Source organism: Chrysochloris asiatica, unplaced genomic scaffold (genome assembly GCF_000296735.1).
Source record: "Chrysochloris asiatica unplaced genomic scaffold, ChrAsi1.0 scaffold00045, whole genome shotgun sequence".
Classification (NCBI taxonomy): Eukaryota; Metazoa; Chordata; class Mammalia; order Afrosoricida; family Chrysochloridae; genus Chrysochloris; species Chrysochloris asiatica.
In genome coordinates, this window is record NW_006408563.1 from 3330303 (window position 1) to 3345793 (window position 15491).

General features: G+C 44.2%; 1 protein-coding gene across 7 annotated transcripts in view; it reads right to left on the reverse strand.

The window, feature by feature from the left end:
• NRP2 (neuropilin 2) overlaps window positions 1-15491 on the reverse strand; it is a 146900-nt gene that overhangs the window by 86400 nt on the left and 45009 nt on the right. For all 7 annotated transcript variants that reach the window (XM_006861949.1, XM_006861950.1, XM_006861951.1 and 4 more), the window contains 4 exons: window positions 6706-6936; window positions 5291-5446; window positions 3378-3547; window positions 1384-1539 (listed from right to left, as the gene is read on the reverse strand). In XM_006861949.1, the coding sequence (XP_006862011.1) occupies window positions 1384-1539; window positions 3378-3547; window positions 5291-5446; window positions 6706-6936 (713 nt within the window). The remainder of the gene's footprint in view (window positions 1-1383; window positions 1540-3377; window positions 3548-5290; window positions 5447-6705; window positions 6937-15491) is intronic.

The window sequence follows — 15491 nt, forward strand, 5'->3', positions numbered from 1 at the left end:
GGAGGGGTTCTAATTGTTGAGCACTTCATTTTCTTCATCTGCAGAATGGGTGTTTTTTGTTTTTGTTTTTGTTTATTCTTTCTTCAGTACCTGGTAATATCTAAAAGCCTGACTTTCAGATGAATCGTGCCAGGTTACTATGGTGACTTTAATGAAAACAAAACAAAACCCTACTCTTCAAAACTCATGGTTCCCTGAGTGGAATAGTGCCAGCCCTGTCAGTGAGGATTTTCTGGGTCCACAGTCTCCAGCTGCACCAGGAGCAAGCTGGTTAAGGGCAGTGACAGAAGCTCTGGAGGCGCCCGGCTTGGCCACATGCTCCCTTCTTGGTAATTCGCACCATGGCCAACCAGGGTCTTGGTAGGTAGATCGGTGACACCGAGGAGTGACTTCTCTCCCCTCTGTTTCCAATGCTCTTCCCAGAAGGATGTGTGGTGCCTGGGAATCCACGTGCCATGATGTTCTCCTCACCCAGGTGAGAACTTCTGCTGTTTCCAATAAGCTCCCCACAAGCTGAGGGTGGAGTCCTGGTATAGCGCTATAGGATAAACACTGGACTACTAACCGCAAGGTCTGTGGTTCAAACCCACGAGCTGCTCCTTGGAAACAATACACAGGGTCACTGTGAGTCAGAACTGACTCCACAGCACTTAACAACAAGCTAAGGGTACTTTACAACCAGCACACTGCCGGCCCCAGTCAGAGGTCTGCTCACTGTCAGAATGCCAGGTGTCTTCAGAAAGCTGAGAAAGCCAGACATTCATCCATATGTACAACACACACCCACATCACCCACACGGACCACACCTCTGGGAGCAGCAGACACTGAAGGCACCAGCAGGGAGCGTTCAATGCCTCGCTGCCAAGCGTGATTGCCAGATCCCATCTCCCTGACACACAGAAGTTCTCCTCATTATTTATTGTCCTCTGTCTTCTCAGGGACACTGTGATTCCCTCTGAGGATTTGTGCCCTTTCATTTCTAGACCTCGGTAACTCCTGAACTGCAGCTTCATGTGGTTTTGTGATTGTTTGCCCAGCATGGGGAAGGGACTCAGGCCATAAACGCTCAATGAATCCTGTATGGGGCGACGCAGGCTGGGAAAGCATTTTCTCCTTCATTAGTAGTCAGAGAACACACTGCAAGCTCTCTCTCAATGCCATGCGAGAGGCAACAGCAGCCAGGCTGTCGGAGAAATGGTGTTTTCCAATCAGTTTAGCATAAGAAAGAATATTTGCAGGGCAAGCATCTCCTTTGCCTCCATCAATTATTTGAGCCTCACCAAACAGGGCCTCCTCTTTCTTGTGGAGCTGAGTTAAAGCTCCTCTGGCCCCACCCCTGTGCACCGGTTCAGCATGCCTTTGAGGTGGGGAAGTGGATTTACCTTGTGGTTTTTGCCATGCCGGTACATCATCCAGTCTTCACCGTTGGTGCTGACTTCTAGCTTGTAGGATTTGACATAGTACCCATTCTGGGTCTCCCTGGAAATTGCTCCCTGCGTGGCAATGGCTGTGAGCATGGTCAGAAAGCGCAGGTCCACCTGAGGGAGAGAGGTAAGTGAGCATCGTGCTTTTTCTGCAAAGGGCACAACTGGAATACTCAGCTCACAATCTATGCCTGCGATTCACTCGTATGTATTTGTAATTAGTCTCCATTTGTGATTCTATTGAACAATTAAACTCAATTTATTTAATGCTAAATTGGAAACCTTGAATGTGTAATTGGATTTCTTTTTCTTTTTTTTTTTTTGCAAATCTGAGCAGACAGTATTAAGTTTTATCTCAGAGTGATCACTGACCAACTACAACTATGCTTTCTTCTTACTAAACTGTGACCTGCTCTGGATTGTGAAAGTAGATGCTGATTTCAAGGAACAATGACTAAATCCAATCCACTCCACTCCACTTCAATCCAGTCCAATTCATGTATGATCCTCTAGTTGCAAAAGCCACACAGCTCATGGTTTTTACCCCTCCTCCAAGCCTCACTCTATTGTATTTTTAGTTGTTCAGGTCATTAAGGGGTCAGAGGGCAAGCAGAGTCTGCCCAAGCAATTAGGCATATGCACCAAGTCTTGACCTTTTGCTCTATGAAGAGAATGGCCAACATTTTGAGGTACACCCTCCTCTACCCTGCCAAACCCATTTGGAAATTGCTGGATGTCATTCCTTTGCTGACCATAGTGCTTCTTAAAAATTTGACCAAAATTTAGCCAGAGGATACTGGTAACATTCAATTCAGCAAATACTTGCTGTCTACTTACTATGCGGCTCAGCATTATTTAGCTTTGAGAAGATGTAATACCTTATTTATGCATGAGAAACAGGTAGAACTTAGTATAATAAGAAAAAGTGCATGAAGAGGAACGCAATCAGTGGAATGTCTCAGTGAGCTCTGTACTCCCGATTACAGAGGAGAACTTTCTGGAAAATGTACAGGATGAGGAGGATTTGGGGGAGGTACAGATGAATAGCCTTAGGACTGTGCTATTAGAACCTCTGTAGATGCTCAGAAGTTTCTAAGTGGTCTTTCTCTCTTTCCTGTTTTCTGACCTGTGATGTCCATTTTAAAGAAGAGGTCAGTCACCATGTCACATCAGAGCTTGGACAGACTTGTCAGTGGGGTATGAGGCTGTCTTTCATGTGCTATAAAACCAGTAGCTACTCTAGTTTGGAACGAACAGCTTGCTCTTCCCCTATTTACTTCTTCCCAGGGGAAGAGAACTGGACCAGTCTGTAGTGCAAAGGAAGTTTACCCAACACAAACTGCAAGTCTTATTCAGAAGGAAGCAAACACTAGTCCGAAAAGATGCTGGAAAGTATCTGGGCAACTTGACTTCCATTCTTGGTAGTGACATTTTCCCATGTGTTTTTCTGACAGCTATGTGCAAAAGACCTTCCTAGTAAGGTTTTCCTTAAATAGCAAGGACCAGGAAGAACTGCCATGCTCAGATGGCACTCCAACAAGCCTGCCCCTAGGAAAATGCTTCTCCTACCCAGCCAATCTCTGATGCCCCCTTATGCCAAGAATGGGCAAAGAAGATCAGAGACTGTTTATAGAGTGTTCTTTGGTTGTCTATAGCGATAGGACAAACAGCATCTCCTGGCCAAACAATTTCTCCAATGCCTGGTAATCTCCACAAGGGCAGATGGGTGTAATCATTCTTCCATCCCAGCATTTTGCACAGCATATTTGTATATGGCACACATATTGTTTGTTTGGTTTTTAAATGAATGAATGAATGAATGAATGAATGAATGAGTCCAGGAATTGTTATACACCATGCGTTTGTCTTCTTTGTGCTCTTCTTCCACTCTAGCTGAGAAACCAGTTCCCTGCTCCATCAATACACACATCCTCTGATATCTAAATTAATACCTGGAGATACTCCTTGTTGGAATCCAAGTTGGGCGTCCATCCATTGTCATCACCATGAAGCCGGCTTTGTTGAGGAGCCCACCTCCCATCTGAGTAGGTAGATGATGCACTGATCTGTTCATTAGCAATTCGGCCAGACTCCATTCCCAGAGGGGCATTACACTGAAGGTCTGGGGAATGGAGATGGTGATGGGCAGAGTTAGACCTCTCAATCTCAAACTCCTAGGGCCCACAGAACACTGCTCCCTTCTAGGGACAAGTCTTTGCAGGTATTCCTTCATCTTAAAGATCTAATTATACACTCACGTTTTCAAAGCAACTATACCAAGTCATAAAGCTTGACAACCCCTCTGGGCCTGAAAGAAACTAAATTGGACCTAAAAGAAATCAGGCTGTGGGTAACTAAGAATCACAACACAAATTAAAAAATACAATCTAGAGCACAAGTACTGTTACTGCTGCAGGCTACGGATGCTCGCAGAAGCCAGATGCGCCATTATTGCAGAACAGGTAAACACGCGAGAAACTTGTGGCAATTTGGGTGGTCTAGTACACCGTGGGAAGCCTGCTTTATTAATAAAGCCCCAGGAGGCACTTTTGCTACTTTTCTTTCAATCACTGTCTCTTGAGTTCTCACACAAAAGACAGGCATTACAAAGCATGACTATCTGTCTTTGAGAGACAGTCTCTATGAGCACTTGCATGTCACTCTCTAGTCCTCTGCACCGCCTGTCTGGACAAATAAACCCAGAAGTCACTTACTCTAGACTGGTGCCACTTGTTATATTGCTGCCCTTCTCATGGATACTGTGGACACTGATCAATATTTGTGTGTGCCTGTGTCTGATAAGGACCAGCAATCTTTTTCAGGTATCAAGCCTTTTCTTCAGCTCTGGGACTGAACAGGCCATTGGCAGAACCTGGTGCGATCTGCAATACTGCGTCTTTTGTCACTCAGTCTCCAAGAGAACTTTGAGGAAAAAAGAAGGAAAGCAATACCCAGAACAAACCCCAGCCACGCTCCTGTGTGTGTAGTTAGGCATGTGGCGAGCTACCCACAATCCAGGCAGAATCCTCCCTACTCCAGTCATGCCAAAGCACTTCTTTAATCCCCAAAGTTGTCATTTCAACATTCTAAATGGACATCGAGGACATCTGAAGCCTGTATCCATGAGGACCTGATTTGAAGATGTGACTCAGGACCTCGATGGTCCCATGTAAGTTCCATGACACTGGGTCACAACCACACTTGCCCAGTGATTTGCATAGTGCCTGCCATCTAGCAGAAGCTCAAAAATCATATTTAGTGGACATATGACATGAATGTCCAAGGAAGCTAGGGAAACTTTCCCAGGACCAGAGATGTTTAATGTCCAAAAATACATATATAGAGAGAGATTTTAAATTGCTCAGTTTTGTCACAATGGTCATTGAGTCTTGGAGAGGTAGAAAACAGGTCCTGTACTTTGAAAAGGTTAGCATAAGAAGTGAGTGATGTATATCATCCTAATGGGCTTCCCTTTTAATCTTAGATGAAAAAAACTGAGGTTTGAGATGGGGATAACTTTCCTTGGGAATAACTAAGTCTTTGTATACACACGTATATTTTAAAAAAAGAAAGAAATGGGCAACCCTTTGTTTGTTCACACAGCTAAGAAATAAGCAAAGCTGCTACTCAAATCCAGGGTTTCTGACGAAATCATATGCTTTCCTCAGGAAATAATGTTACTCTTCTTTTCTCTTCATCTCTACCTAGACAGAGGATGTGGCTCCCATTCCTTGCACTCTGACACCATTACTAATTCAGTTACGTTACTATCTCCTTCTCTCAGTAGAGGTCAGACTCTCGTTACACGTCCATCCTCACAGCACTGATACAAGGACAGGACAGAGGGTCCCAACTGGCAACTCACTCTCTAGTGGTTCTTGCTGAACCAGGTAGAAACGTGCAGAGAAGCCATCCTTGGCCACCGCCATGTCTGTGTGAAAGGTCAGTGAGAGTATCCCTGTAGAAGAACGGAGTTCGGAGGGTGTCCTGGTCCCACAGTACTTGCCAATCAAGGGGCCAACTGGACATGCAAGAGAAAGAGAACAGAGGAAAGGGAAGTGTCAAAGTCTGTATTCAATACCTTCTCCCCTCCCACCACTGCAACGCATTCAATAGAGTATCATCACTTTGTATACTTTGATACAAAAAGAACCAAAAAAATATGTGTTAAGAACAAGTCTAATGTCATTCTTATCCATTAAAAAGTAAGTTCATTGACATGGCCTCATTCTGTTTTCCCAGCCCTGGGAGTTGGACAGGAAAAGTATCATCATAGTATAGAATTGAAATTTGGAGAGGTCATGTGACCTTTCCTTGTTCACATAGCTAAGAAATAAGCAAAGCTGGGTCTCAGGTTTGATTTAATCAGGTTTTCTGATTAAATCATATGCTTTCCTCAGGAAATGATGTTAGTCTTCTTGCTTAGACATCTAGTCTCCCTTTCTTGCTTAGAAAATACTTAGAATCACTACAAAGTGAAACATTGGTTCCTGCTGATATTAACTATGTTGTTGTTGTTGTTAAGTGCCATCGAGTCGGTTCCGACCCATAGCGACCCTGTACAGGGTTTCCGAGGGTGTAAATCCTTACGGGAGTAGAAAACCTCATCTTTCTCCCGCGGAGCGGCTGGTAGTTTCGAACCGCTGACCTTAAGGTTCGCAGCCCGATTCGTAACCACTACGCTTCCAGAGCCCAATGTCTTATGTAATGATGGTCTCCACCTGAAACGTACAGGTTCCTTTTGGCCTTGGGTAGTGCCTTTTCCACATTTATAGCTGTATTAATATTAAAAAGAATTATAGTAATAATAATGATGATGAGAGCAGCTAACTTCTAGAGATAAAACACAGATTGGTTAAGAAAGTTGCTCAAGGCTGCCCAGCTGGAAAAAACAGAGCCGAGATTCAAGCCCAGTCAGCCTAGCTCTAGAGTCTTCTGTCAAGGTATAGGAGTTGGCCACTAAGTCACGTTCTGTGGCAATCGTGAGAACTTGGTATATAAAACTGCATCATCTATAGGTTTGTTTATCCTCACCGAAGTATCTACTCAATTTTCTACCCTTTTCTAAAGAATGATATCTAAGAAATGATATTGCTTTCTTTGTTTTGTTTTATTTTGCTTTTAAATCGTCCTTGGCTGAGAAGAGAAAGTCATCACGGACCATATAAGAACCCTAAGGAGATTTGAAGTCTTTGTTCTCCTTTTTAAATTGTTACTAAAGCAATTACAGGCAAAGCACAAACTACTGAGAAGGCTTTCTGTGAAAGTAACATGACTCACCATGTGGAATGCCATCCCAGATGTCTAGCCAATCGTATTTGCAGTCTCCCTCTCCCACCTGCAAAGGGTCATGCTCCAGGTCAAAGGTCAGGAACTGAAGGATGATCTCCATCTTGGGTTTGGCCAGGATGGTAAAGGTGCAGTCCAAATTGTGTGGGTACTTCTCGGGGAAGCCAGGAGATTCGATGGTTCCGTTGGGGCTTGTGAAGTTCTTTGAACAATCTTCAGAGCCTGGATGTAAAAGAACTGTATCATCAGGGAAGCAGAAGAGCATGTGTCTCTTTGCTGTCTCTGTCACATGGGTTATTTAAATGTTTGGGCCCCGAGCTCCCTACTTGCTAGGTTTTTGTTTCCATTGGAGTGGCCCTTGAAGAGATGCACACACATCCACAAGTCTAGCCCTCTTCAGGATGGAAATTAGGGAGGTACAGCTGGCTTGCTCTGCATATTAGAGTAAGAGCAGCAGTTGAGGAATTTGGGGGTGAGCACAGAGAGAAGCATGTGTGTGTCTGAGAGAGAGATAGAGAAGGAGAGAGGAGAGATCGACTCTGTTGAAGAGAGGAACAGAGTCTTCTTTCTCAATTACTCAGCTGCTTGCTCCAGAAATGTAAGTTATTTCAATCCTTAAGGAAGGCTTGCGGATTGCCAACAGGGAAAACAATGTTACCCCTTATTTATTGCTGACCTCAACACTGGCCCCTATTGTACCACAGCCAACTAAGTGTCCCCTTTTCCCTCCAAGATCCAAGGTGCCTCAGGGGAGGGGCAAAGGGGAGCTTGGGTCTCATTCATGTCATGGCTATATTAAAACGAGCTGCTCTGTAGTGGTCAGACAATTAACAATCAACGTTTTTAGCCGGTGGATCACAGCAGGGTGGTGGGGATGTTAAAGGCCGCTCTGGCAGCAAGTTTGGAAAAATGCAGCAGTGTATTGCCATTTGCAGGTTTCTGGTTCTTTGTGGTGGAGATGCCCTTGTTTCTCCCCTCAGCACTGGTGCTTGCTTTCTTGGGACCCTTGGCAGCATCCTTATTAAATGCCGCACACATTTACAGTCTGGTGCAGGCTGGAACAGCAGTGGGAGCTCTTAAAAGGATTACAGCCACCGTATCTCCACATGCCTATAGGTGGAGTCTTACTAAAAGGGCATTCATGGTGCTGGAGACCAGCCATCGTTTGCCAAGACAGACCTCTGAGTGAGGGAAGTATCGTGACCTACACACACTGACCCAAGGATACACATGCAGCAAGAACTGATGAGCCTTAATAGTCTGGATGTAAATGCTATACAATTAGAATGTATTGCCTTATGCTCTGATCTAAAAAGAAGTGAGGAAAAGGTAGCTGGATTTATGAGGAGAATAATACACTCGAAGCATGAAGAAAAGGACACAGAAATACTTGATAAGCCATGTGTTTAACCGTAGGAAGTGTCCTATGGGACCGCACAGAAAGGTAACTAGGTGATGTCAATACGCTGATCTTAGCCCACAGCGATGTCTTTATCTCCGCCTCCTGGAGCAGGCCCCTCCGCTAGCCTTTTTATTGATAATAGCTTTCTGGAAAGCAGCAAATGTCTGACTTGGAAAAGATGCCATGCAAATGAGTGGGGGAAGGGGAGATTGCAACTTTCTTTAGCATCCACAGGAAATTCCAATAGAGGCTCCCTACCCACCCATCTGGAGTCCTGGTATGGCACTGTGGGTTAATGCACTGGACTGCAAAGTCGGTTTGAACAGCAAAGTCAGCAGTTTAAGTTCATCAGTCGCACCTTGGAAACCCTATACAGGGTCGCTATGGGTTGGAACCAACTCAACAACACTTAACAACAACGAAAGTGCCACATCTCAGGAGCTATGCACACCATCATTGGGAGCCTGGTAGTAGGGGCTGTGCCCAGGGACAACTGGGCAGCCTGCACCTCAGCTTTGTTTACCAATGGGCCTCTTCAGTGGCCCAGGGAGGTGGGAGGGTGAGGCAATTCAGCAAAGCCAAGCCAGCTGGCAGGTCTTCCAGGGACTGAGAGGAATTTTGAAAAGGTTAGAGTTTACCACTGCTGTGCAGTCTAGTTCTTGTGGGCCATTTGGAGCAGCCTCATTATCTTGCTGGGAGGAAATGAACTCTCTATGCACAACTTGCTTGGAGAGCTAGGACAGCCATCCTGACATCCCTGCCTCGAGTGTGCCCTATTGTCACACTCTCCACAGACTAGGAACAGGCCCCCCTCTCCAATGGGAATGGGGAATTTATGGTGGGATCTTTCTTTGGTCTCTCCCATCCCACAATGGATTTCTACCCAGTAGTTCAAGAGACACCTGGAAAAAAGAGATTCCGAAGTACCTAGATTCTGCATTCCACTGGAAAGAAAGTGTCAACCGTAGGGACTTAAGGAACGACAACAAAACTCTATGCATCTCTGGCATATGGCTATAAAATAGCCTCTGGCCTATTTTGAATGAGTTAGAAAACAGTTTTATCATGTCTTCTCTGTTTTATGAAGAAAAACAATCAAACCTATCAATGAAAATCATTCATTTGTCTCTACTTGCACCATCTCCTGGTTTGGAGCATGATCAAAGTGTCAGGAAAATAGCAGCAGTATAGCAAACACTGAGAATAGAGTTCAGAAAAGGGACTCCTTGAGACGAAAGCCCAGCCGCGCAGATACATATTTCCATGACATGTTAAAAGTAATAATAATAATATAGTCAATAAATACCCAAATCCACTCAATGTTAAGATTGTTCACTCAAGGCAGTTTCTGTTGTAGTGAAATGATTTCACTAAAGGACTCTGGCATGGTAAATATCCATCCCATGTTTTTCTAACGTAAATTATAAAATAACTCTGAAAGCAGATGAAGAAATTACATGCATAGGGATGTTTAAAATAAGGGATTTCTCAAAAGCTGAATTTGGCCTGACCACAAAAGTTGATTTCAGTTCCTCATCTCAGGGAGCAGGGGTAGGGGGCATCCAGGCTTTCTCTCCTTATGAATGACCCCAGAAGTTTCCGAAAAGTCACTTGGTACCAGGAATGAAACTTGATCTTGAACTATGGTCAAGGGAGCACATTTGTTTCAGTTACCAATGTTATTTTTAAAGTTATTTAAAACCTCCTTTCTCTGTCTTGCACAAGATTTGGTGATTTTAGATTTTTTTTTTTTTATCTGTAAGTTGTTTTGGATTATCTTTTTAAATGTGGATAGCTTAGTAATATCATATAAAAAAAACAAGCCAACTGCGATTGAATTGGTTCTGACTCATGGCAACTCCATTCGTTTCAGGGTAAAACTGTACCCTGGGTTTTCAAGGCTGGGAAAGCAGATCATCAAACCTTTCTTCCGAGTGCCTCTGGGTGGGCTCAAACTGCCAAACTTTCAGTTAGTATGCCAAATGTTTAATCCTCAAGGGACTGCATATAATACATGAGGCAGACATGAAGGTCCCACTTCATTCCATTTACACTGTGTGGATCCCATCTGTGAGTTAGTCTCTCAGTACTTTCTGCAATGAAGGCCTTGCGAGGGCACTGTGCTCTGGAAGCTTGCTATACAGTTATTTTGAAAACAGTTCCTGGGTTACAAATCAACTCCAGAAAGCTTGTTATATTAAAAATGGAGTCCTGGTGTGGCGCTGTGGGTTAATGCACCGGGACTACAATGTCAGTTTGAACCACAAGGTTGGCAGTTCAAGCTCATCAGCTGCTTTTGGAAACCCTAGACAGGGTCGCTATGGGTTGAAAACTGACTCAAAGGCAGTTAACTACAACAACAATGGTTTGTAATAACAAACGGGTGCTACTTTGTGGTTCACATCATCATAATATTACTATTACTGCACTATGTCCTGGTGTGGCGCTATGGGTTAATACACTGGATTGCAAAGTCGGTTTGAACCACAAGGTCGGCAGTTTAAGCTTACCAGCTGCTCCTTGCAAACCCTATATGGGGTAGGTATGGGTTGGAACTGACTCAACAGCACTTAACAACAACAACAACAATGTTAAAGAGAAGCACTGTATCACAAGGTCAGCTTGAACCACAAGGTTGGTGTTTCAAGTTCACGAGCCGCTCCTCAGATGCCCTATACAAGATCATTATGAGTTGCAACTGACTTGACAGCACTTAACAACAACAACATGAAAGATATTTTAGTGTATTTGGAAGTGTTTCTTTAATATTCTTATGCATAGAAAGGTACACTGTATACTATGACCAATATTTGACTAACTGAGGTTAGATGTGAACCATGCCTAACTGTTCTGACTTAATGTACAAATTCAACTTAAAGACGAAGGAATGGAACTTGTTTATAATCTACGGACTTCCTGTATCTATGTTTACAGTTTTCTTCTTCTTTCTCTGTATGAATTTGACTAGCAAACATAGCTGTATTTGTTTGGATTTCTTTAGTATTTTTATGCATCTCTTTCATGTTCTATGGATGACATAAACATTGTGTATTTTCTCTTAGGACTCCAATAATGGAAACATGAGTGTAGGGCATGGTACCTGGCAGAAGCGGTCATCTTCTGTCTCAATGGAGAGTTCTGTACCGCTGTGGATCTGTGAGGAGCCTGGAGGCTAGGCATTAGGCTGCTAACAGCTGTTTGAATCCACTAGTTGCTCTGTGGGCTGAAGATGAGTCTGTCTGTCCCTGTAAAGACTGGCACCCTCAGAAAGCCTAGGGAGCAGTTCTCCTTTGTTTATAGGGTCGCTAGGAGTTGATGGCAGTGGGTTTGGCATATTTAAATATTTCATAAGGATTTGACTTTCATGCTGAGAGTCGGTCTTTTGGGCGGGCCTGGTGGTGGGTTGCATGGCCCTGAGAAGGCTAGTGGGGGTCTTCTTTTTGTCACTTTGCTCAGTTGTATGGCTCTTGTTGGCAGGATCTCTCATGACTGCAATCTCTCCTTGTATGCGGCACCTCAGTCACTCCATGGGAAGCAGGCTGCCCCTTTCCCGAGGCCCACACCACCATCGTTGATTCACCACTATCGTTTCTAAGCAGTCCACAGAGTTGTTGCCTCTTTGAAATCATGCTTCAACCAATTCTCAAAACAGCGATGTTGAATGATGACTTTGTTTCTCTATCTGCTGTTGAAATGTGCATGATGGAGAGAGTTTGTATTGACTTTCTGTGGCTTTCTGGAGAATGTGGCATCATCCCTTGTGAAATATTAAAATTGGAAGTCATGAAACCAGAGATGAGCTTCAGTGGTCCTGCTTGCCCTGGCTATGACTTCCCTTGGCTCCTTCTCTGGGAAGAATAAAGACTCTGTTTGGAGTTGGTGTCCACCCAATCAGAACAGGGAGGCTATGTGGCAGTTTTGGTACTAAGGACCTACTATCTTGCTGTTTAATAGATGCTCCAGATTGCGTTGCTTGCCAAACTACTCAGTTACTTCATCATTTTCCAAACTTTACTTAGTGTTTAGCTCACTATACCTCAGGTTATAGTTTCCATTCAATTTACACATCTACTCATCCAATCACATTTACTGTGCATCTGTCCTGTACTAACTCGGGTTTTATACATCAGCCTCCCGCTCTCCATTGTTGTTAACTGTGGCTGAGTCAACCCTCAACTCTTGGCAAGCCCATGCACAACTTAACAATATGCTGCTCAGTCCTGTTGTCCTAAGGTGAGTTGCGGACTGGACCATGGTAATCCATAAGGTTTTCATTGGCTGGTTTTGGAAGTAGATCACTAGGTTCTTTTCCCTTAGCCTGTCTTTGTCTGGAAGCGTTGCTAAAATTACTCAGTGTAATAGCAGCATGGAAGCCTCTAGTGGAAGATAATAGAACCAAACTAAGGTCTACCTCCTGGAATACAAGAATTCTACCACTGGAGCACCAATGTCCTCTGTCTCTCCCACTAGAGCAGGGCAAACCCCCTGTACTGTGTTCTCCCTTCCCCTGTCTCCCAGTGTTCCGCCAGTGCTGTGACATTACCGGCAGCTTGCACAGGACTCTACCAGCCACCGGGTGTCACACCGATTCACTCCGTCTCAGTGGCCTTTGTCATCAGGAACACCATGACCCGGTCTGCTCACTCCTGTGGCAGACAGGCCCTCTTGGAGCTTGTGTCATGTGACAGCAGGGGCTCCCCTTCTGGCTCCCTACAGTTCCCTCAGTCCCTACCCCTTCATTTGAGTGTATGTTCTTGTGCTCAGGCAGACAAATCTAACAAATATTTAGACAGCGTGGATATAAAAAGTGCTTTCAGCAGCTACCACTTCCTTTCATGAATTGTTTGGTGAAAAAGAAAATATATATGAATAGTTCCCCTCTCACTGAACTCAACAGGCGCCGGTCTTGGGCTTCTCGATGACAAGGCTGACAGCCTCCCTTTTAAACCAGAATTCTGTCCGCGAGTTGTAAGAGTTAAGACGGCTGCAGAGAGGAATATGCTTCTGGTCGGATGGAGTATGAGCCTCAGAGGTGGAGGAACAGAGAATTGAAGGACAAGTTTCCTTTTCCCTCCAGATAATAGGCTCCACGTGTATTAGGTGAAGAGAGACACACTTCAGAATGCTCAAGTGTAGAGGCAGAACCACCATCTGGTACCAGGGAAGGGAGTGAGGTACTGGTCCATATTTTCAGGGTCTAAAGTAAAGAAAGATGAGGCTTTCTACTCCCGTAAAGATTTACACCCTTGGAAACCCTGTACAGGGTCGCTATGGGTCAGAACCGACTCGATGGCACTTAACAACAACAAAGTAATTTAAGTGGGAACCAAAGGGAAACTGTTCATGTTAATGTGCTCAGCTGCTAACCAAATGATTGGAGGCTTAAGTCTCCCCAGAGGCATCTTGGAAGAAAGACCTGGTGATGTACTTCCAGAAAATGAGCCATTGAAATCCAGTGGAGCACAGTTCTACTCTGACCCACAAGGAGGTGCTAAGAGTTGGGATTGACTGGTTTTAGTTTTGTAAAGGAATCAAGCAGTCAACAAAAGAAGGACGGCATTCTCTGCTTCTTTTTCTGCCCTCTTTTTTGATTGCTTTTCATTTGGGTTTAGGAAACAGTGACTCAATAGAAGCTGTTGTTAAGCCATTGCGTCAATTCCCATTCATAGCGACTCAGAGGCCTTCCAAGGAGTGGCTGGTGAGTTTGAACTGCCAACCTGGTGGTTCAAACCAACCTTGAGGTCTAGTGCTCTATCCCACAGCCCCGTACCAGGTCTCCTCAATGGATTGTTGTTGATGTGAAGTGCCATGGAGCCAGTTCTGACTCATAGTGACCCTGTATAGGGTTTCTGAGGAGCAGCTGATGAGTATGAACCGTCGACTTTATAATTCAAACCGACCCTGAGATCCAGTGCTTATCCTACATAGGAAATACAGATCACTAAGGGGGATTTTCTAGGAGTCATATCTTAATTTGAAAGATACTTCATGACCTCATTTCAAGGTTCACAGTGAAATTGTTAAAGCCTCTAAATACTGACAAGATTAAGCCTCTCAATCCCATGTAATTTGAAATAAAAGCAACATGAAATCATGTAGTAATTGTGAGAAAGTCCAACTAAGTTTTGCTTTTTCCTATGAGGGTTATTTTAAAAAAGAGTTGTTGTTTTTTAACTTCTGATTTATTTGGTGCCCCTATTCTGCTGTTGCCACAAACCATGCTGGTCAGGTCTTCTGCGCAGCACCCAGCACTAACCCTGAAACTTGACCTCTGACCTGACAGAGTTGGATATCCTAAACTGGTTTCACATTTCCTAGTGTCTCCAGGTTTACCTCGAACCTCTCCGGCCTCCACTGCTCAGCTCCAAGTTTGACAAAACAACCCTTACAATGTGTCTAACAGCCCTGGTGGTGCAATGGTTAAGCAGTAGCTTGCCAACCAAAAGTCAACAGTTTGAAGCCACCAGCATCTCCTCGGGGAAAAAGATCTGTCAATGTGCTTACAGAAACATTGTTGTTGTTGTTGTTGTTGTTGTTAGGTGCTATTGAGTTAGCCCCGACTCATAGCAACCCTATATACAACTGAATGAAACACTGCCCGGTCCCGCACCAACCTCACAATCATTATTACGCCTGAGTCCATTGCTGCAGCCACTGTGCCAATCCATCTCATTGGGGGGTCTTTCTCTTTTTTCCGACCGTCCACTTTACCAAAGATGATACCCTTCTCCAGGGACTGGTCCCTCCTGATAATATTTCTAAAGTATCATAGGTGAAGTCTGGCCATCCTAGCTTCCAAGGAACACTCTGGCTGTACTTCTTCCAACATAGATTGGTTTGTTCTTTTGGCAGTCCATGGTACTTTTAATATTCTCCTCCAACTTCATGACTCAAATGCATCAATTCTTCTATGGTCTTTCTTATTCACTGTTCAACTTTCACATGCATATGAGGTTATTGAAAATACCATGTCTGTCTTGGATCAGGTGCATCTTAGTCCTCACTGCCATCTTTGCTCTTGAACACTTTAAAGAGGTCTTGTATATCAGATTTGCCTAATGCAATACATCATTTGATTTCTTGACTGATGCTTCCATGAGTGTTGATGGTTGATCAAAGCAAATGAAGTCTTTGACAACTTCAATCATTTCTCCACTGATACGTTGTTTGTTGTTGTTAGGTGCTATCGTGTTGGTACTGACTCATAGCGACCCTATGCACAACACAACGAAACACTGCCCAATCTTGGGCCAACCTCATTGTTATTGCCACGCTTGAGCCCATTGATGCTGACACTTTGTTAATCCATCTTGCTGGGGGTCTTCCTCTTTTTCTCTGACCCTCCACCTTACCAAACATGATATCCTTCTCCAGT